The sequence below is a fragment of the Lethenteron reissneri genome, chromosome 10 (genome assembly GCF_015708825.2).
Source record: "Lethenteron reissneri isolate LAM-NWPU_2019-01 chromosome 10, ASM1570882v1, whole genome shotgun sequence".
In the NCBI taxonomy this organism is placed as follows: domain Eukaryota; kingdom Metazoa; phylum Chordata; class Hyperoartia; order Petromyzontiformes; family Petromyzontidae; genus Lethenteron; species Lethenteron reissneri.
In genome coordinates this window covers 13,630,251-13,653,447 of record NC_083788.1, presented here as the reverse complement: position 1 = coordinate 13,653,447, position 23,197 = coordinate 13,630,251, and the positions used below count along the sequence as shown (strand labels likewise).

At 54.2% G+C, this 23,197-nt stretch overlaps 1 protein-coding gene across 1 annotated transcript in view; it reads left to right on the top strand.

Moving 5' to 3' along the window:
* LOC133340976 (C-Jun-amino-terminal kinase-interacting protein 3-like) overlaps positions 1-23,197 on the top strand; it is a 57,415-nt gene that overhangs the window by 20,802 nt on the left and 13,416 nt on the right. The window contains 19 exon segments of the mRNA XM_061549534.1: positions 2,377-2,433; positions 6,204-6,375; positions 6,834-6,920; positions 8,196-8,418; positions 9,192-9,297; positions 9,999-10,120; positions 12,285-12,302; positions 13,480-13,537; positions 14,761-14,919; positions 15,372-15,426; positions 15,830-15,960; positions 16,304-16,363; positions 16,610-16,789; positions 18,133-18,183; positions 19,670-19,799; positions 20,699-20,791; positions 21,160-21,270; positions 21,584-21,731; positions 22,190-22,390. Of these exon segments, the coding sequence (XP_061405518.1) occupies positions 2,377-2,433; positions 6,204-6,375; positions 6,834-6,920; positions 8,196-8,418; positions 9,192-9,297; positions 9,999-10,120; positions 12,285-12,302; positions 13,480-13,537; positions 14,761-14,919; positions 15,372-15,426; positions 15,830-15,960; positions 16,304-16,363; positions 16,610-16,789; positions 18,133-18,183; positions 19,670-19,799; positions 20,699-20,791; positions 21,160-21,270; positions 21,584-21,731; positions 22,190-22,390 (2,162 nt within the window).

Below are 23,197 nucleotides of genomic sequence, written 5' to 3'. Positions count from 1 at the left end.
GAATCGATAAGATGTTGTCGGCACCGACGGAAATCACACGAGTGACGACGCACGGTGAATGTTTCCAGGTGTTGTGCGCTGAGCAAAGGCTGTTGAGCATTTGTCAGCGCTCGTGTGGCCGTGCCGCACTGTATAGATTGGTTTCAAGGGAGGCCTCGCTTGGGTGTGTGCGTGTGCCATCGCACGCACACACACACACACACGCGCACATGCACACACGCGCACGCACATGCACGCGCACACACCCACTTCCACAGGGATCCACGGTTACCACCACGGCTCTCCACGTGTGGTGGGAACCTGCGTCGTGTCTGGCGAGACGACCCTGTCAGGCGCCCTCGTACGTGCGCCCTGCCCCTTTGGGACCGCGGTTGTTGGTCTCGGCGCGCGTTTAAATCATCGGTGAAAGAACTGTTACGTAACGCTGCTTTTAAAGCCCGCGTCGAGACGACCACCTGAGCGCAGGCTTCTTTCCAATCGCGCTCGACCCGTCTGGGTTGCATTTGTTCGTTTGGCGCTGTGGCCAACTGAAGGCTTAGTTGGCGATCGCCTATCATCGCGGTGTCCTTTTAACTTAACAATGTGGATTTGTAAAAGGTGTTGCAACCATGCCTGGCGTTTGTAGGCGATTTTAAAGGGGGGCGGGCTCTCACCAAAGCCTTCATAAAGACGATAGAGAAATGATCAAAACCATTGCCACAGTTGGAACCGCTTTAGCTGATACTGCATGAAGACACAAAATGAGGAGGCCTTCATCCAGCAGTGGTAAGACCGTGACTGTTGATGGTGATCATCATCATCATCATCACCAGCAGCCTGGTGATGATGATGTGTTTCTCGGATCGCGCTCGAGAGAGCGTGGGTGGCCATTGCGCACTTGAGATCTGTGCCAATGAAGTAACGTAATGAAGTAACGTAACATTTCGAGTGCTCCTTTAGCGATGCGCAGAGTCCCAGAGCAGCGGACTGCGAGACGATGGAGGGGGTGAATCTGCCTGGGAGCGGTGGCGCAGCGGTTAGCGCTACGCTGCGCCACGAGCCCGGCTACCCGAGTTCGATTCCCACACACGACCAACACCGCTGACGATTCTTCAAATCGGTCCTGGGTACTTGGTGCGACGTGTGTAAACATCGCCACCGGGGAGACAAAGGCGGCCGGGCGTGGTGCTGGCCACCCACCCCCCTCGTGTGCCGTTACGGCCTTCATAGGTGCTCACTAACAGCACTTGCCCCAGTAGTCTCTTTAGGCTACTCGGGGGATCTTTGTTTATTGCGTTAAAACCCACTCGGGCCTAACCAGAGGATACCCACCGCTCCTGAGGGGGCGAAAACACCAACAGGCGCACGTGGCCACCACGTGCTGCGCCGTGACGCCCCAGGTGTCGCCAGCGCTCCCTCGCTTGCTGGCGCACGTGGCGGGAGCCGCGTGAGAGATGAGCGTGACAGGGGCACTGTGGTCGAGAGCAGCGGTGGGCAACCTGCAGCTCCGGTGCCGCGTGTGGCTCTCTGCGGACCGCTTCGTGACGTTGTGTGTGTGTGCAGTCACACGCATCGGGGCTCTTTGAAATGTTGATTTTTGTGCCGAATTCGGCGGAAAATAATACCCGCTCTTGTTATTCTGGTTGGAGACCCCTGGTATGGACCGTAGAGTAACGTGTAAAATGCTGTCGGAGAACAACAAGTGGACGCCAACGAACACTCGGCAATGGTTGGTTGTGGCAGAGCCACCGCTCGCGAGCCCCCTGATGAAGTCGCTCGCGTGTTTCTTCTAGCCGATGGCAGCGGGCCACCGCTTTCTCGGGCGGCAATGTTTTCATAAAGGGCCCACCTCGGGGTGCCACGGTGGCTACGAGATGTTAACTGCCTCGCCCGGTATGCAGGAGTTCGTGGGTTCGATCCCGACCCCTGACGCCTGTTGCTGTATATTTGGAGTTTCTTTGCGGTCGCTTGCATTTTTCTCAGGTTCTTCTGGTTTTTCCCTCCACATTTAGAATGAGCATCACGCATTTAGAGTATATGGCTACTGCTCTCAATGGCCACATGATGATAAGCCAATTCGTTGAGCTGTCGCATGTGATAGCCGGGTTACTTCTCAAAACGAGCTATATTGCAGCTCAGTGGGCCCTTACCTGATAGTATTAAAATAAACGTTCCGATTGCTCACGCGCTACGTGCGATCATCGCGCTACGTGCGATCATCGCGCTGACCCTCCTCTTCCCCGCGCGGTAACTCCCTCCACTTGTGGGCACAGCCCCCACCACTCTGCTGCGGTACGGGGGGGGACTAGCGGTGCTCGCTCGCCCCCCCCCCCCGGCCCCCCCCTGTGTGTGACGGAGCATGATGCGTTGTTGTGTGGCTGTGTGTACGCCGTTAAGGAAGGAGCAAAAGGGGCTCGTTGGCCCCGAGGTGCAGCCGGGCGGCGGGGACCAGCGGTGGGTACAGTGCCGCTGTGTCGGGAGTGTTGTGCCAATCGCCGCCACCGCCGCTGCTGCAGTGTGCCGTGGGTTCGCCATAATCCTCCGCAGGGGTGGTGGTGGTCAGAATTTGCCTCGCCGCACCCCGCTATTGCATCCCTAATGGTACATCCCACAGCAAATGTAGCCAAGCCCAATGCAACATCCCCCTCCTACCCCCGCCGCCTTCACTGCTGGACATGTATTGGGCCTTGGTTGGTGGTGGGGCATCGTCACTTGGATTGGGAATGACTGTGCAGGCTTGGAGACGTTGCTGGCGGGTTGTACCATTGGGTGCGTGGATGCGGGGAGGGAATTCTTCAAACCGCCCCCTCACTAACCGCGCTCTTCATGGGTTGGTTTCTGTTGTCACTGCTGCTGCTACCGCTGTAGTTGTACACGCTGCGTACAAGGAATGATTTAAATGCCACTTCCATTAGTCAAAAAAAATGGTCCGGTCCTGGTTCTCACATTGATCGTGTCAACAGGGTGTTTCATTGGTGTTAATGAAACGGGTGGGTGATTTATTTTGGCTTGCTCTTTAATTAGCGTTGGCCACGTGTGATACACACACTGTAAAATAAATCCTAAAAACATGAATAGGACCGGCTCATCGCACGAAGCGAGCCAGACTCATTGAATCCTCTGTGTGTGTGTGTGTGTGTGTTCGTGCTCTTCCACAAGTCCATTACAGCACCTAGGATGTATGACACGCAACATAATAATGCACATTTGGTACTTGCGCCCCTTATAGCACAGAGGCTATTAGTAGGGTGCAGTGTTGCACAGATGGGAATCGTCTACCGGTAATTTGCGGATAAACCTTTTCACGTTTGTACTATGCCGCTTGCAGACATGGCCTCCTGCAGACGGCGCGTTTTTTTATTTTTTTTATTCTTAACCAGGGCAGCCGCTAGGCTTGAATTGTGAACCTCTGCACAGTTCGGCCATGTCACCGCACACCGGACACGGCGTACGGATCCAGATTCTGCGGCCACTCGGCTCGAATCATCGGCGAGTCGTTCCCATCAGCGAGTCGTTCCCATCCCCTCTCGGGTGCTGCGTTTGCTCCAAGAGCTCGAGGCATTCCACAGAAAGTAATTTCCGCCCGGCAGCTGGTGCAGCGGTGAATCTGAGAAGCGAGGGCATCGCAGGTCACGAATTGATTAACCGAGGGCATCGAACAGAGCACTGCGAGGCAGTACAAAATACTTGCCTCAATCCTGCTGTCTCTCTGCAATGTATTAAACTCTTTAAAGTGTATTCCACTAAACAGGTATGTAGAATTTTTATGAATAATGTCATTCATTTAAAAAAATGCAACTTAGCCCGGCTTCTTGTTATCGATAAAGAAATCAGGCGGTGGGGTCCATGTCAAGGAGTCAGCGGGGCCCATGGAGCTAATTGAGGGGGCCACGGCAACTTCCTTGCCCCCCCATGTCCACAAGGTTAGGGGCGGAAGAGGGGCAGCTGTTCCCGCCTTCCTGCTATAATTCGATAAGCGTCGCTTTCGCACACAGAGCTCTTCATGCAGACCACACCAGGAAGCTTTACAATAAATACTCAGACAATATTAAAAACCATCGGCCAATCAACCCCGGTCAAAGGATAAGCGAATGCAAACAAATGTGTTTGTGCATTTGATTTAAAAGATTCCACTGTGCCCGATGGGACTTGAGCTGGCGTAGTTCCAAAGGTCGGTAGCGGAACAAGTCACGGACTCGGCCCCTCCGAAGGTTTACACAACTTCTAGGAAACCACCAACAGTTCAGCATTCACCGATCGCTGTCCGCAGTTCTGGCCAATCGTGCTGTAATGGGCTTGGTGCTGTTACCACGTTTAGCTTCTAGCCCTTTGGTGCGTCACGCAAGTCTTGACGCAGTCGGGGTTTCCCAGAGGGGCTCGTGTTGGGCGTGACCTCTGTGTGGAATCGCCAGACGCCGGTGCTCTGGAAAACCCGGGCCGGGTCGTGTATCGCTTCACATCGCGGCCACGCTCTCTCTGTGTGTGTCTCTCTCACTCTGTACCGAGCCTTGCTGTCGAATTCACCATTCACTGCTCTCACGTGTGGTGCACTCTCTGGTCTACGATGATTGCCAGTGGCTGGATTTCCGAATACTAAAATTATCCTTGTCCAACTGTGATTGCTTGGGTGTCTGGACGCACGGATCCATCGGCGAGCACGCGGGGGCCCAGGGCTTCAAAGGTCACGGAGCGAGCAGCGGCGCTGGAGGGCGCAGTGCTGCGAGTGGGATTGTGCGCAGAGAAGGCGGAAGGCCCTGCAGCTGGTCGGGCCGCAGTGTTACCTTGGATTACAAGACAACGACAGTAGAATATTAATCTCGCTAATTGCACGAGTTGCATAATAATAGATAGTGAATCATGATTTGTTTCTGATATCACGCCCTCCGATGCCCTTTTAAATAGTATCTCATCTCAACGCTTTTTTCTAAAGGGGGCACCCCCAGTGGCAGCGGTCCCTGTGGGCACAACGTGGCTCAGCACCACGCCGATTCTAAATGTTCTGTGGTGTTATCACTTGGACAGTTTAATGTAATTCCATTTACGTAGCATAAATTAGGTTAAATATGACAAGCCAATTTAGAATACATCCATGGCTCTGGAAATTACATACTTCGGTTGAAATATTGTCAGTGAATTGTATATTTGGCATATCTCACAGGCAGGGTACATCAGATAGATAAATTAAATAAAGTAAAGAACGTGTTCACATCAGAGAGGACAAATATAGCCTTGCGCAGGGCCTGTTGACTCACTGGTGACCTTTGAATTTCGCGTTTCACGTGGCTTGTGCGTGTCTGCTTCTGTGTCATTCGGCTTGATTGCTTCTATCTGATCGTCCCCGGCAGATGCGCCGCGCCTGTTTAAACTAAGAACGTTGGCACACATCCAGAGGCGGGTCTGGGAATCCGAACGCGGAAGGTTTCACATTTAAGCTTGAAAAGTGATTCGAGCCGTTCGCTTGTCCAAGAACTCGTGAACCGTGATGGGGGCCGTTAACCTACCAATGAGCCCAGGCATCGTGAAACGAATAGTTCACTCTCGTTGATGCCTGTCCAGGTGAAACCGCGTCTCGCGCCTAGCGAGAACTCTCCTCCAGCGGCGTGCGCCATTGGGCACGCGTATGCTTCCCTGGCGCACGTCTGTGCAGAAACCACCCCCCGCACGGCCCATTTGGTAATTTGTCTATTGCAGCTGGATAGGCACTCATCCTCTTAATTATTCAACGCAGTTCGTTGTTCACACCGAGCTTCGTCGTGGAGAAAACTGCGACGAACCCAGGCTGTGCTCTGAAGCCGAGTACGCACCCACAAACAGTGCGACCTCCTCTGGGTTCGAGACCGAACGAGAATCCCGCATAGCGCCTAGCGTGCCGCGGCGTGCCAGTGGCTTGGCGGGTGGGAGGGAGGATCTCGCTCGATCACGAGCTGCGAAGGGGCCCGTTCCTGTACCGCCGGGCTCTGTGGCTGGCGCCGGGCGGTGCGTAGATGAAGGTCATTTGTCCGGCTAAGTTAGCCAGGTGCCGTCTGTCCAGAGGGAAGGAGCAAAACCCCCAGAAGTAGTCTCTCGTGTAAGGGCGCAGAGTAAAATCGCCCGTTAGGAAATTAGCGGGCGCGTGTGTACTCCCAACCGAGTTAAAGTGTCGGTGAAGACTGTGGCGTGGTGGGGTGGGGGGGGAGGGGTACCGTGCGTGGCACTCACAGCCTGCTTCATGCCTCCCACTCCAGGAAGGAGCGGCCCGCCTCGCTGAGCCTCTTCCCGTTCGGGGCAGTCGAGGCGGAGGCAGGCGTGTGCGCCGATCCGCCGTGCGAGGGCGACACTCCGGGCAACGAGAGCTGGGAGCGGCCCTGCCCCGAGTCGGGCCGCTCGGTGCAGGTGATCGCCAACGCCAGCATCAAGGTAGCCCGGAGCTCCGCTCCCATCACAGAGGCCCTGGTACACATGGGGCCGTGTTAGGGTGACAATGTCTGTTTTGTATGACGCACTTCCTACTCATTCTCGTATTCCACAGATGTTACATTCAACCCGTTGGTGTTTTTATTGCCCCAAAACGATGTTCCCTGTCAAGCACACCATGGGTATCCTTATTATATTTTTCTTATGATAAAAAGCTACCATGGTGAGCTTGCTATCGTGCATATTTGTCATTGCGAGATAGAATGCGTAAAGGAAAATCATCGTTGGCGTTTGTCGCCCTGTGTGGTACCGACAAGCCCTGTTAGGACCGAATGTGCTCTTTATTTTTCAAAGTTTGTGCAACGATGCTTCTGCTACATTGCCGTGACTGAATTCGTACTCGCGTGCCGGGTTCATCAATCGTTGTCGCGTGTTGTCAACCCGGTGATGTCTGTCTGGAGGGAGGGGACAATATGCCGGAGGAGGCCCACACGAGTGCCCATAGTAAATTAGCTTCTGTTGCAGAAGAGGCCGCGGAAGGAACCAAGGTAGACGGACCCCTCTCGCCTGTGCGCACGCGTGCCGATCTTCGTGGCGTCTGCTGCGTCGCTTCTGATTCTGATTGCTCGCTTGACCAATAGCACCTGGGGGCCATCTGCTCGATTTCTGCCACGACCATCACGGACGTCTGTTATTAATGCGTGTGTGCGTGCGTGCGCGGTGGAGATGGGCAACATTCGCGTATGTTGGATCAGCTGATCTGAGTGTGCCGCGTGGAGAGGCCGCAGACGTCGATCGCATCTGCAGGCCGCAGCCAGCGATTGCCTCTTGAATCGGTTCGCATGAAGAGGACGGCTCTGACTTGGGCCGCTGCGGAAGAATAAATAAACGCTTTTGAAATTTACCAAATTGTACCGTGTGCTGCAGAGGGCACGTTAAAGACCCTGGAGCATGAAATTGGTGCGTGCCCATGTAATTGTTCAAATCAAACATTTGGCATAATCAACAATCATATGTACATGACAACAATTAATCAAGTAATCGTTAAGAGTTAAAATATCGCTTTTCACCTGGTCCAACGCTCGGTTTGAGCTGCGAGTTTCTCATCTCCGTTGTGCGATGTCATGTGTCTCCAATAACCAAGTAACCAGCAATCACGTCACTTTTATGAATCTCTTTTTAAATTGTCACATTGCAAGAGGTCCGTGTCTGCACAAGATCCTAACCTGTGCTGATTTAATCCCTAAATGTGTTGACAATTCTTCCGAAATGACTAAACGCGGTCCGTTTTTAACTCTCTGCACGTTTTACTTGATGTACCTTTCACATTGCCTTGAAGTCCGAACACACTAAATGTCCGTTGCTGATTGTGTTTCCAGATTTCCCAATGTTAACGATAGTATTGGTTTCAGTGTTAAATGATTCTCATGGAATTGAAAAGTTCCCCCCATTGGAATTCCCTCTTGTGCCGCTGGATGAGAGGTGATGGGCAGGATTTGGTGATATCATCAGCTGCATCACACTGCACTTGGCTTGTAGGAGGTTTTCCTCCATTTTTAAAGGAGCGGTACTAAGCAAGCATGAATTTAAGTACTCTTAAAATTTTACTCAATAATTTAAATTCATCTTCTAATTGTCTCAGCTGTAGTTCATTCCCACAATTCTGTACTCCTGAAAATTTTTGTTTGTTTTCTATTCATGTATTTTGATTGGCAATAACGCACACGCACGCCACGCGACGTCTCCCGTCTCTAACGCCGCGTGTGTGTGTGTCCCCTCCGTCCACTCGCCCCCCCCGCCGGCACCACCGCACCACCACGCAGGACGAGCTGTCCAACTCAAGCCAATCGTCGGTGGCTGCCACGCCGAGCACGGGCGGTACCAAGTCTGCAACGCCGTCCTCCTCGCTGCCGTCCGACGTCCTCTCCCCGGCCGGCGGCGACACGGCCGCCGGTCTGGCGGCGGCGGCGCGCGCCGGCGGGCGGAGGCTCGGGAGCAGGCACACGGAGGTGCAGGCCTCGCAGGAGACCAAGAACGTGTCCATAGGTGAGCGCCCAAAGTGGGGGAGGGTGGAGAGCCGTTCGTTCGTCCACGTAGATGAGCACCGCGGTTCGTGTTTGTTGCCGAACGTTTCCGTGTTGGTCGGGTCTTTGGGCAGAAAACGTGCCAACGTCTCGACTGCCCAACGCTCCATCGCCATGGCGAATGGCGATCACTGGTGATTTATATACGTCAATTTTTTATCATGACCACCTTGACCACATTAGGTGTGTTGGATGAATGTTTTGCCAATTTTTGTTATGAATCTAAAATCCGAAAATCCAGCTCGGATATGAAAAAATGTAATAGTTTCACATTAATCCTAAATTGGACATCACTTCCATGATTTTCCTGCCACGCAAGAGTTCAACTTTGTGAACAGCTGATGATGCTGGATGTAATCTCCAACCCGACGTACCAAATTGTCAAACCGTTGCTTATTTTTAAACAGGCCTCCCTCGGTTTGCTGACAAACAAAATTAATGGTTTTTAAAAGTAATTTGTCCACGCCCAATTTCGTTACAGAAAATATATTTAATTTGATGGCGATTAATGCTTGTGTACCGTGTTTTAATTCCATCTGTGCCATGGTGGTCTTTGACTCTGATATCTCATTGCTTTGATGTTGTACTTCGTTTTCATGACATTTATCGGGTCGTTTCGATGACCCAGGTCACGCTTGCAAATCGGACAAACATCCTGCACTCTTCTTGAGTTCTCGCCTGCTGAAACAGAACACACTCGAGATACTAGACTCGCGTGCGTGCGTGCGAACGCAGGGATGGAGAGCAGTGACGAGTGGTCGGAGATCCAGGACATCATCGACTCCACCCCAGAGCTGGACATGGTGCCGGAGGCTCCCCTCGACGGCTTTGGCGGCACCAGGTGACTCGGCAGCAACTGCTCTCTCTGCGTTGACGACGCGCGCGAGACGTCGGTCACCGTCAACTTTCACCGTTTCCGCTACAAGGCCACGAAGCTAAATATCAATTGTTGCTGCGTCCGGTTTGGCGCAGTCGGGGTGAGCCGTGCGCTCGTGATCGCAAGGTTTTGCGTTCAAGCCCCGGTTGTGCCTAAGGGGTCTGTTAAAATGGGTTCCCGCGTTGTGGCAAGTCTGCAGTGGAGTCACCGTGAGTGTGGGCACTGCCCGCGGAGGGAGTGGCGCGTTGCCCCGCGCTGGCACGGGGAACTCTGATGGGGCGAGGGCGGCGCGCGGCTCACTTGAGAGCGCTTGAGCGCAGTGATGGTTACCGAGTGAGCATGGTGATGGTTACCGAGCGAGCGCGGTGATGGTTACCGAGCGAGGGCGGTGATAGTTACCGAGTGAGGGCGGTGATGGTTACCGAGTGAGGGCGGTGATGGTTACCAAGCGAGGGCGGTGATGGTTACCGAGCGAGCGCGGTGATGGTTACCGAGCGAGGGCGGTGATGGTTACCGAGTGAGCGTGGTGATGGTTACCGAGCGAGCGCGGTGATGGTTACCGAGCGAGGGTGGTGATGGTTACCGAGTGAGCGTGGTGATGGTTACCGAGCGAGGGGCGGTGATCCTTACTGAGCGAGTGCGGTCTCGCCTCCGCTGTGTCGCAGCACCCCCACCCAGGGCATCGTGAACAAGGCCTTCGGAATCAACACGGACTCCCTCTACAAGGAGCTCTCCACCGCAGGGTCGGAGGTCATCGGGGATGTGGACGAGGGGGCGGACCTTCTCGGTACGTTCCGCGCGGCGCCGCCCCTCCGCACACGGCACGACAGGCAGGCGAGCGGTTCCCCGGGCGACCAAGGACTCGGGTGCATGACCATGTGACCCATTTCGCCCAGCCCGTTAGGGAAATCTGACCAATTGAGCATTCACTTGTGTTATTTCACACTCTTCCACTGTAAGGTGCAATGATAAGTACAGATGACACGAACTTTTGTTTGGGGCCTGTCGTAGATAGAACCTGGCTGTTTATAAGCGTCACGTTTCACCAGCTCATTACGTAGCATCATTAATGATTATACCTCAATTGTCTTGAGCACTCAAGTTCTGTCTGGCATAATAACACTTTCCCTGCTGCAGTGAGGGTTGGTTAATGGCCACCCAAATGTGTCCGTGATTGCAGCTGTGGTGTGTGAAGTACTTGAGAGGTTGGGCATGGTGTGAATACAAATGCACGTTGTGAGTAAGTACAGAGTAATTTGTCGATGTCCGTAATGAGTGAATGTTTATCACACGTCATGGTAAGTATGAAGCCATACCAGACGCATTGTCCAGCCTCCAGACTGGGTGGAAATGCAAGGAAGCTCCAACTTCTTGAAAACAAAAAAAGGACTTTTAGTTTGAGATGACGGTATTCGTATAAATGCGTAGACGTGAGCGTCTGCCTGCGCGCTTTAGACAACCTGACGTCTACTCGGACACCGGCCGCTGTCACCGCCGCCGATGCACTGTGTTGCAATTGCGCCGTGTGTGAATCGAGTGGCTTCCGCAGAATTCGATTTCCCCTGTTGCGCACCGGCCTGGCTCTGCCCCGCATTAATTATCCTTACCGAAGTGCCTTCTCTCCTCTGTCCCTCCTGCTGCTCCATCGGAATGTCCTTGACTCATAGGAGAGTTTTCCGGTGTGTATCTCTTCCCAGTTTATTTCTCTCCAATGCCATTCCCGCTTTACCACGCCTCCTTGAGTTCCCCCCTGCGGAGTTATCTGTGGGGAGGAATGGCCTCTTGCGTGGCGCGGGCGTGCATGTGGGCAGCGCCCCCGCTTGCACAGGGGCGGCCTTTGTCCGGCAGGGACTCGTGTCGGCGTGCGCGTAGTTCGCCTGTGCCAAGTCTACAGCGAGCGGCGTACACGCGGGGACACGTTCGCCCAGTAAATCCACGCGTCCCGGGGCCGTGACAACGAGAGGGCGAATTATTGGCAATACGGTAGAACGTCGCACATCCGACTCGCTCTAGAGGCAGAGGCGTGTGCGGACGTTACGGAAAAAAGGTCAGACGTGTGAACGTCCATTCAAAGTGGGAGTTGCGACTGTACGCAAGTCGCGCCCTGGGCGTGGACGTAGCGTGATTGGGCGGTAGAAGATATGCGCCGGTCGGGTTTGCTATAGTTGCTAACGAAGCTGTGGTTTCTCCCGTGCGAACCAATGCGGGCTGTCACTTTATTTTATTAAACCGAGACGTGGGTGCTCCTCCCGTGAGCTGCGTGCTGCCCCACGTTGGGCGCTCTCCGCTGTGGAGCTCTCCCGCGTCGCTCATCGTGTTGTCCGTCACGACATCCGCCATGGAACTCCGCCGCGCCGGGAGCTTCCTCGGGGAATAGCCATCGGGAATTCGGTTCCCGAAGAAGCTGCCGGCACGCGGAGCGAAACGTCGTGCCGAGCGAGAGTTGGAGTAACGGCCCGAGAGCACGCGGGAGAGCCGTGCAGCGCAGCCGTGAAAACCGACGCGGCAACGGCGTGATGCTGCGTCCTGTGTAACGGGCTTGCTGCACGTGGCTAGCGCCCGAGAACTTTGCATCGTCATAATCATTTGTATTATACCATCCTTCGCTTTCAGCTTGTGCTTCCAGCCGTGACTCAGTTTGTTCTACGCCGCAGCGTTGACCGGCTGTGCGTTGTTAGACACTGCGCCGGTCCACAGGGATCGCGCACCGAGCTGTAGGTTGGGTATCGCACGTGGTCACCGGGTTCGGATCTTGACGACTGTCGCCTCCGCGTGAACGTGCTTCCGTGTGCATGTTTGTCGGGCTGGCGCACCTTCCATTTGCATCCGAGTCTCCTGTTTTGCCGTACGAGTCTGTTTCTCTCGCTGTGCGTTTATGACTTTTCACGGATTCCTGACTTTTCTAAACTTTCTTTGTGATTCCCGCCCTCGCCCCTGATGCGGGACCTTAGCGCGCGATAACTTTTATGGTAAGGCTGCTGTCAACCTTGCTTGTTTTTACTCACGGCTATGTCACTTTGCATTTTGTGAACGTACAGATCGCGAACAAGATTAATGGCACATAGCCATTCACACCAGCATTATGATAGTTTACATTTATTGAATAACAGAGCGTCTGATTTTGCACATAAGCTTAGCATGAGGTCAAGTGCAGTGTAACACGTGCGTGGTGGCGCACTCTGGCGATACTACAGTTTCCATCGATACTACAATATATAGCGATACTACGGTATAATATCATTGGTACTACGATATATATCATGCGATATAAAGGTGCATCATAATCGTGAGTGCACTTTTGTAAATTATTGTCATATCCCGATTACCGTTCTATTCATTTGAGTGTTAAATATCCCGGCAAATTTTTGTTGCGAATTAACAAACGTGAATTGAAGTCGTAGATAAGTAACGATTACACATTCAATTTACAAATTGTGGTTGTTGATGCTATGCCAATTATGACAATGTTCCCATGGCATTTCATTCAGCGTGTGTGTCATGGGCCTTACGCATTGCAACACTGCACATTGCAATGATTGTAAGGCTTATGTGGAGTGAACTCAAGTTGAATAATTTTTCAAGTTGAATCATTTGTTAAAGTAATCTGGAAGTAGATAATAGAAAATAAAACAACGATAAAAATTCAAAGAACAATTACAACGTGATGAGGAAACCGATATCGCGATAATCATCACATCGTTACGTTTAAAAACGTATCGTATCTTAAACAAATAAAATAAATACATCGCGGCAATTCCGTGTAGTAACAGCGGATTGGTTGAGATTTGCCACCCCCGATGGCTGTCAACAAAGCCGTCTTTTAGAAGACCCTTCTGGCAGCGTGCTGCACGCTAGGGCAGTGCACCTTTGTTTGGTGGCCCTCTGCAAGTCAGTGTTGTTGACGAAGTAATCTAGATTTATTTTGGTGTTCCCCGTGTTTGATTCAACATCGTCTTTGTTGTGCCCCACTCGAGAAGGGGTCACCGAGTCCCCCTTGGGGTTCGTCAAACCTTGCGCGTGGAGTAGTCGCGCCGCCGTTGGGTTGACAGTAAAACCCCCGACCCCGTTGCTGCTGCTGCGTCGTGCCGTTGTTGCTGCTGCTGCGTCGTCCCACGTGACCGGTTGCTCTTTTCGCGTCAACCGCAGGAATGGGCCGTGAAGTCGAGAATCTCATCCTGGAAAACACGCAGCTCATGGAGACCAAGTAAGGCCTGCTACCGTCACCGATCAAGCTTTTAGCAGGCTTGTGGCCTACGCTCAAACAGCGCTCTTTACTACATTTTCAGAGGAGGGGGCACTTTCGCCGATAAGACAGCATCAGTGTGAGGGTCACCACACACTTGAAACCATTGGGGGTTTGACAGCACAATGATGATTATGATGATCGGGGGTTGTTTCACTTTTGTGGATTGTCGGGGGCGGCACTAAGGGCCACCAGGAGTGGCCAGTGGCCTGCGGGCCTTGTAGTGAAGAGCACCGCTCTAAAAAGAATAACGTGGATTTATAGCCGACCTGTAAGCTCGAATAGTAATAATAATAATAATAAACACCATTCTGTGAGTTGACCAACTCAGCCGGCATGCTCCCAATCTCACGAGACCTCGGAAACTAAGCAGAGTTGAGCCTGTTTCGTGGCTTGGACGGGAGCGACCACCGTGCCACGCACAGGTCGGATGCTATCGGCGCTGTGGGCAGCAGAGGGAAGCTCAGAAAATTCCACTTGCTCTGTACTTCCCCCATGTTCGCAAAACCCGCACTGACCAGTGTGGTGAAGTATGTTCAAGATGACCCTCGTTTCCTGCGCAGCCTTGGGAGGCAGTCATCCAGCATTGGAATGACAAACCGACGCACATGTATGTGCATGTACATACACAGGGGTATGATGATATTGATCATGATTCATAATTGATTTTGGGTGAGGCCACGTTAATGATCTGGCCAACTTTATGTCCACCAACTGACACAGCCAACCCAATAAAATTGTCACGTGGTGTACGAGCGTTTAACAACGCAGATTATTATCGTTTCAGCTCACTTCCGATAAGTTGAAGAGCGATTCACACAACCAAATTTCACAATTAGATACGCAGTGTTTCGCCTGAGGCTATGTGAAGCATCTTCAGGATGAGATCTAGGCAAGACGGTATTGGCAATGAGCACAGTGATCCTTTATGACCATATTCTGAGTCCTGGCTCGGCCCCCAACGTGGCTGGGCTCAGGCTTGAGCCGCTCCGGAGCTTCCAAAGACGCCCAAGAAAGCGGCTCAGCTGTGGCTCGGCTCGGGCTCGCACAAGTTCTAAGCACGGTTGGGATCGCCACCCTGAGAGCCGGCTCCAGTGACGTGTGGCTGCGAGTCGGCTGACTTGAACCAGAGCCTGAGAGCAGAGCCGTGACTTCATTTGCCCCCCCTCCACCCCCCCAATCAGGAACGCGCTGAACATCGTGAAGAACGACCTGATCGCCAAGGTGGATGACCTGGCGAGCGAGCACGAGGTGCTGCGCGGGGAGCTGGAGAGTGCACGCCAGGCCAAGGCCAGGGTGGAGGCCCGCGTGAAGGAGCTCGACGAAGGAGCTGAAAGAGGTGAGCCGAGCCTCCCACCCCCCCCCACACCACCCTCCCCCAACCCCCCCACCACCACCACCACCCCCCCCACCACCCCCCCCACCACCACCCCCCACCACCCCCCCCACCACCCCCCCCACCACCCCACCCACCACCACCACCCCCCCCCCGGCCAGCTCCGCAGAGAGCTCCCCCGTCCGAGAGCGACTTCAGCCACGTCTCGGTAGATGCTCATCGGGTTACGTGTAAAGGACACGACGATTGTGCTGGTGATAATGGTGTTGGATGTGATGGTGTTGGATGTGGTGATGTGGTGGCGATAATGCTGCTGGTGATCGCTCCGATAGCTCTAGGGTCAGTGGGTTTCCATGTTGGTGTCCCCTTTAACACGTAGGCGTCCCCGCGTAGGTTTGAGTGGGTGGCGGTGCAATGCAACTCACCGATATACTCGCTCATCAGAACGGTCTGTTTCAGGTTGAAAACCGAAGCAGACAAGTTCCGAAAGTTTAAGAAGGAAGAACCGGATGACGTAAGAGACGCCACTCTCACCTCCACTCGCCCAGGTTGAATGAGACTCTCCCGGACCCTCGACGGTTTACCTGACCCCACACTCTCACCTGACCCCAAACTCTGACCCCACACTGTCACCTGACCCCACACTCTCACCTGACCCCAAACTCTGATCCCACACTCTGGCCCCAAACTCTCACTTCACCCCACACTGTCACCTGACCCGACACTCTCACCTGACTCCACACTCTCACCTGACCCCAAACTCTGATCCCACACTCTGGCCCCAAACTCTCACCTCACCCCACACTATCACCTGACCCCACACTGTCACCTGACCCCACACTCTGACCCCACACTGTCACCTGACCCCACACTCTCTCCGGACCCCGAATTCTCGCACGCTCCCTGCCCCCCTCCAGGAGGACGTGCCGATGGCGCAGCGCAAGCGCTTCACACGCGTGGAGATGGCGCGCGTGCTCATGGAGCGCAACCAGTACAAGGAGCGGCTCATGGAGCTTCAGGAGGCGGTGAGGTGGACCGAGATGATCCGGTGAGGGCCTTCAAGCCTGCAGTGGGTTGGCAACGTTCTATAAATTATTATTATTAATACACTGCTGGGTTAAAGATTCCCCCACGCACTGTCACTCATCGGGGTTGTTTCATAGTGCCCTGTTCACCCCCCCCCCCCCCCCCCCGTTTCGTGCTTGGTGGTGGTTACCCTTACAGGAACAATACAGGCACAGGCCTGCTTAGCTTACAAGCTTTGACCAGCATGGCATGGCAAGCTTTTCATCCAGCAGTGGATAATGAAATTGGCCGTAGGCGTGCTTGCCTTTATTATGGTTGTTATAATCTTGTTGTTGTTGTTGTTGCCGCCCCCGCGTGGTTTCCAGGGCGTCGCGAGAGCACCCTTCCATCGTGGAGAAGAAGAACAAGTCTTCCATCTGGCAGTTGTGAGTGAGAAGGCCTTGCTCGGTCGCCCGCCTCGTCTCGTCACGCGATACCGATTGCAGCGCTATCGCCGTTACATTCGAAAAGAAAAAAAAAATTTAAACATTCTGTCATTGGCGACCCGGTTGTATTTGCGGGACGGTCACTCACTGTCTTGAAAACAAACTCATCGCTAACAAACAACGGCGCGATCCTGCCTGGCTTTCCTGACGCTCGTCGTGTGCGCGTGCGTGCGTTGCGGCGTGAAGCTTCAGCCGTCTGTTCAGCGGCTCCAACGCGGCGCAGCCCAAGAAGCCGTACCACGCGGTGAACATCAAGTACAGCGCCCCCAACTCGGGCGGCGGCGGCGGAGGCCTGGCCCGGCGGAGCGCCACGCTGTCCCAGCTGCCCAGCGACAAGTCCCGCGCGCTCGACTTCCTGCACGAAAAGTAGTTCCCCCCCCCCACACACCTCCACAAGTAGTTCCCCCCACCCCCACACACCTCCACAAGTAGTTCCCCCCCCCACACACCTCCACAAGTAGTTCCCCCCACCCCCACCCCCACCCCCACACACCTCCACCGTTAGCGTCCCTCGGGGACCCTCTCCTTTGGTGATGTGCTCACGTAGGGAAACGAAACACGATGACCCGGTCGGGTTAACGTGTTAAGCACTATTTATTACGCCTTCAATATCACCGTTTGTTGCTGGCCGCCTGCCGTTTTGGCTCCCTTTGGGGCCTGTGCTCGGCAACTGTGTAATCACACACACACACACACGTATGTATGTAAATATATATATAAACAAAACAAATGAAAGGCTGGGTGATGATTCAGCACTTGCTGATTCATTCCGGTCGTTTCACTCAGTCACCTCCTTATCGCTCTTCTATCCCTACTACTCTCTCGCTTACTCTCCTTCATTCACTCATTCACTCATTCACTCATTCCTCCACCCATGTTGAGGTCTCGGTCTACCACACTTTTTAATCCCACTCGCCCACCCACTCACTCTCCTAGTCACCCACTCGCTCACCAATTCACCCACCCACTCACTCACCAATTCACCCAACTACTCACTCACCAATTCACCCACCCACTCACTCACCAATTCACCCACCCACTCACTTACCCACTCACCAATTCACCCACCCACTCACCAATTCACCCACCCACTCACTCACCAATTCACCCAACCACTCACTCACCAATTCACCCACCCACTCACTCACCAATTCACCCACCCACTCACTTACCCACTCACCAATTCACCCACCCATTCACCAATTCACCCACCCACTCACTCACCCACTCACCAATTCACCCACCCATTCACCAATTCACCCACCCACTCAGCACACTGCAGGTCACATCACTTCTCATTCTGCTTCTTCCCGAGCACTGCTCCGCTTGGAAATTCCCTGGCATCGTCTCTTTTCCCAAGGTCTTGTAATCGAAACCTTGCTCAATTCAAGCAATGTATGAACTCTGATTTATTTTAGCTTCAAAACGTGCTGTTTGTTGCTGGATATTGGGCCTGTACTCATCTCACCCACATCATGTAAACTTGACAGAGCTGTTTTAGTTTGGGTTGCGTCTTGTTAATCTATCATCGTCATTGGATGCTCAAAGCCTCATTCGGGGGCTGAAAGACAGAAACCTCTGCACCCTTTTAAAGGCACGATGAGAACTAAAATCTAAAACCTAAATTGAGCCGCGTGCTTGCACAGCACGGCGTCCGCGGCGCCGCGCGGCCATCCCGACCGTAACCGCCGCAATGTTTTGTTCCTCAGGAAGGTCCGGTCTAAGGAAGACGTCGTCCTTTCCAAAGGATTGCCCAAACAGTATGCACGGGAGAGGCACCACATCCCCCCCCCCCCCCCGCGCCACTCTGGCCTCCTTGGCACGGGGCTCGGTGCGGAGCGCTTGCTGCCGGTATCGTCATTTGCTCTAATGGGGTTGCGTTTGTGTGATAGGAGGGTGACGAATTGGCAGGCGCTGCTGCTCGCCGCGTTCCGCACGTTGGGTTTGTTTACGAGCGTGAAGTTGTTTCTTGTGGCGTTTTGTAACGTGCCGTATAATTTCAATCTACTGGCAAAGTAGAAACACCGTTTCGTTGCAGGCTCGTCCAGTCTTGGCTTGAGCTTATTCTGGCAAAGCTGCGGCGCTTTTATTTGCCCTCGTCACCCCGACAAGGAGCAGCGAATATGAGAACCACGAGCACAATCGGTTGATAACGTGACACGATTTGTTCTTGACAAGTGGGAATTATGACAAGTGGGAATTATCAGGTTTCGATTTCACCTGGTATTTAACAGATGTTGCGGATTGCATTCATACGCATTAAGTGCAGTGCTCTTTAAACACACAAACCCACAAGGTGAACAATCGTGAAGTTTAACCAGCTTGGCGGGTGGTGGGTTCACACTGGACGGGCCGCGAAGCATTCTTGCAGGAGCTCTGGGACTCTGTGGTTCTATCCCCGGATGCGTCGGTCGGCCGGTTGGTGGTGTAGGGGGGCGGTCTTCTCGCGTGAGCGCCCCTCTCTGTGTGCTTGCGTCACTCACAGGCAACGGGTGGCACCCCCCCCCCCCCCATTGGGCACGGCGCGGAGGTGGCACTTCTTCACCGCGACGCCTCTTTGCCACAAATAAACCCTCAAAGCGATCGTCAGGCCTATCGGCCTTCCCTTGCCCTTTGGTCAATCCGCTGAGGGCCTACCCATAGCCTGTGCCGACGTCTTACTTGGCTGCGAAACGCTGTGTGGGTCTCCCGTTGCCGTGGTGCGCACGCATGTATGTGTGTGTGTACGTATGTGTGCACGTATGTGTGCATGCGTGTGCATACGTGAGTGCACGCATGCATTCCGAATTCGATTCCCGGTCATGGCTGACATCAGTGGTGATTATCTGAACTGGTCCTGGGGCCTCCTCTAGGTCGAGTCGGCATTAAATGAGTACATTTGACAGTGCGTAAACATCAGCACTTGGGGAGACGAAGGTGACCAGGTGTGGTACCGGCCTCGTGTGCCATGCCGGCCTTAATAGGTGCTTCCTAACAGCACGTGGCCCGGGGGCCTGTGTGGGCTACACTGGGGATCTGTCTGTGTGTGTCTGTGCGTCTCTGCGTGTAGTGTTACGTGCGCTCGCATCTCCGTTATCTCGACGGAGCTGCTGGTGCTGGACCTTTACCACGAGCGCCGCATCCCCCCGCTCGCGCGTGCAGTTTGCGTTGCGTGCCAACGCGCGCGTCTGCTCACGCAGTGGCGCGTGCGTGTCTCCCGCGCGCCCCCTCACCCCCTTCCCCCCCACTCCCCGCTCGTGCCGCCAGCAGCGAGAACACGTCGGCGGCGCGGCGCGAGCAAAAGCGCGAGCAGTACCGGCAGGTGCGTGCCCACGTCCAGAAGGAGGACGGGCGGCTGCAAGCCTTCGGCTGGAGCCTGCCGCCCAAGCACAAGCAGGTGAACCGCCGCCCGCTAGTCCAGGAAGCTCGCTCACCGCTTTTCCAAACTATTAAAAAACAATTAAATTTTTTATTTACCAGGTTAAAGGCCCCACTGAGCCACGTAGCTCTTTTTCAGAAGCGACCCAGCCACTCATGATAACTCAGAAAAGTAACTTATTCTAAATGTGGAGGGAAAAAGCAGAGGACCCAAAGAAAAATCAACATGACCATGGGGAGAGAGACACACTGTCAGGGTCGGGATGAAACCCACGATCTCCTGTATACCAGGCCAGGTAGTTAACATCTTGCCACCGTGGCACCCTGCAAAGAGAGTGGCGATATTAAAATGCACTGATAAAACTCGTGTCCCGGAGTGCATTTTGCCTGCCCGGTGAAAGAAAGAAAAAAGGCGCCACCAAGAAAAAGGAACAGAAATTGTGCACGCAGAGTCCTTGATGTCACGTGTGATGTCACGTGTGATGTCACGTGTGATGTCACGTGTGATGTCACGTGTGATGTCACGTGTGATGTCACGTGTGATGTCACGTTTGATGTCACGTTTGATGTCACGTGTGATGTCACGTGTGATGCTGGTGGTGAGAATCTACGCGAAAGCGTGGCGTGTGACATCATCGCCTTGGCTGAAAAGGCTTACCCATCGCAAAGTCAACATTTGCCAAATTCGAAATAACTGAATTGGGATTATACGGTCAGACCGATGCCCCAGATCACTCTTGCAAACGAGACTCACTTCCTGGTCTCTTTGAGTTCTCACCACCTGGTTTATGTTGCGTTCAATCTACGCCTTTGTGTGGACAATCGCTGTCCCTGCCAACCCGTTAGAGCTGGCACACCTGCCTTGGATTCAACACCGAGTATCTTGGATTAAACATTAAAAAGCTTATTTACTTCCAGAGTCCCAACGAAGGGCAAGAGGACAACAAGGTGGTTAACATGGCCATCCCGGTGTACTGCAGGCCGCTCGTGGAGAAAGACCCCACGATGAAGGTGAGTCCCCCATCAGCAGCTGCGAGTAGTAAATAGCTCGGCGGTGAGATACAAAGTCTGGGAGGAGCGGTGGCACAGTGCAGGGTCTGGTTGAATTGTCACGTGGCGTGGTTGCGAGGGATTGGATTGATTATGGCTGATGAGGTTGTTGATTGGATTACGCCGGCAGGGCCCCTGGGGTGGCTTGCCCCCACTCCCCCCGCCCCCCTCCACCGTGTGCGGGTGCAGTGGCCGTCCCTTCACCCGCTCCTAATGAATTAATTTCTCGTGAATGATGACGATGACGATGATGACACCGACGATGACGATGATGATTTTCATGATGATGACGACGACGACGATGATGACACACTACTGTTCATGTGCAGCTGTGGTGTGCAGCCGGTGTGAACCTGGCCGGGGGGCCCTCGCCCGCCTCTCCCGCCATCCGGAGGCGCATGTCGCCCTCCCTCACCAACGGGGACAGCCAGTACGACAAGGTCAGTGCCCGTCTCTCTCCCTCTCTCCATCTCTCTCTCTCTCTCAGTGCAGCTCACAATAAGTCGATCGGCAGGTCGAGTGTGGTGGGGGTAAAGTGTGGGTACTCCCACCTCTTCCTATGCGTCTTTCCAGCTGGGACAAGAGCTCCTCTAGCGCGGAGGCCGCTGCGGTCGGCGCTGACCTTTACCCTTTTACGCAGCCATCGGTGGCAAATGGAGAGTGCCTGTGAATGACGTGCCCGGTCTCGCTGGGCGCGCGAGCACTTAACAGGATTGCCGTCGGCAGTGAGGAATGTTTTGTCGGCGTCGGCAGAAGGAGGCGACGCCGAGCCTGGTGTGGATCTGCACGAGCACGCACTCCACCAGCAAGGTGATCATCATCGACGCGAACCAGCCGGCCAACATCATGGACCAGTTCGTCGTCTGCAACTCGCACATCCTCTGCATCTCCAGCGTGCCCGGTGAGCGGCTCGCGTCCGCCGCTCGCTCAGTTCGCCGAGTTTACGCGTGCACTCGGATCTCCCTCGTGTCAGACTTATTTCCCCACCACCGCCGATCATAAAAAAAAATGTTTGACATTATTACAAAGTACATTCCGGCATTGATGTCCACGTCGCGTACCGAAATAGAATGAACGCCATTCAATGGAAAGCCCTCTTGCAGAAAATGATTATGAACACGCCGCTTTAAAATGGGGGAGATACTTTTCCTGCAAGATTATTCCGAACAACCACATTAAAAAAAAGACTTCCTGAAGACTATATTGTAAGATGCACCCCCGAATTTTCCTTTTAAAATACAGAGAGGAAGGTGCATCTTGCAATCCGGAGAAACGCGTTTGCTCTGCGCCGGCAATCTTGTCAGCCCGCCCCCTCGATTGTCTCCCCCCCCCCCCCCCCCCTCTCTCTCTCTGGCGCAGGCTACCAGGAGGGCGACTACCCGGCCGGGGAAGTGGTGACGGACACGGGCACTCCCAGCAGCCCCCCGGAGGGCAGCCCTGGCGAAGGGGTCCTCGGAGCCATCACCCTGGTCGGCTCGTGTGCCGCCGTCGGATGCAAGAGCCTGCAGACGGACAGCCCCTCCTGCTCCGACACGCCCGGCTCCGAGAAGGGCGCCGCCGGTGAGTGGCGGCCGCCTTCCCACCTCCCCCCCCCCCGCCCCACACGGCCACCGCCACCACCGCACGAGGACAGCCACAACACAGGGGCACTTTCAACTTGTGCTGCTGCGCCACCGCCGCACGACAGCGTTCGCTCGCTCGCAGGCGGCTCGGAGCCGCGGGGGGGGAACGTACGTGTGTATGCGTGTTGAACTTCTTTCACACCGTACGTAGCCAACCGTGCCAATCGGAGGTGCGGGAACCGCAGACAACCGAGAAGGCATCGGCAACCACGCAGTGAAAACGAATTTCTTGATAACTGCTCTTTGTGTTTGGTTTGTTGTCCTTCCCCCACACCTCCGATTGGCGCGATTGGCTACGTACGATACCAAAGAAGTTGTACGTACATGCGTACGGAGAGCCGGTGGCAAATTCCCGTGCCGAACAACGCGCGGCACAGCCCGAGAAGCTCGTTGCAGCCCCGGGCTGTGAGCGAGCCGCAGTGTGGCCGGCTGCCCCTCCGGGGTCACGTGTTGAGGCAGCGGTCGCTCCCGCCGAATCGATGTCTGAACAAGTCGGCTCAGGTGCCGCGTTGAGACTTGGTGCCTGCGGTTTCTAAACGTTTGAAATATCGTCCATTTATGTTTTGCTCACGGGCCTCCTACGGAGCCTGAACTTGACGCAGGAGTCTTGGTGGAGACGATTCCTTGTCATCCCCAATCAGTGCGACTCGTGACGTCACAAACTTGTCTTACCTACCATGCGATCACTAAAGTAACGTTTTACCTGCACACCGTGGCAAAACGAGACACCGTACCTCAAGGGACG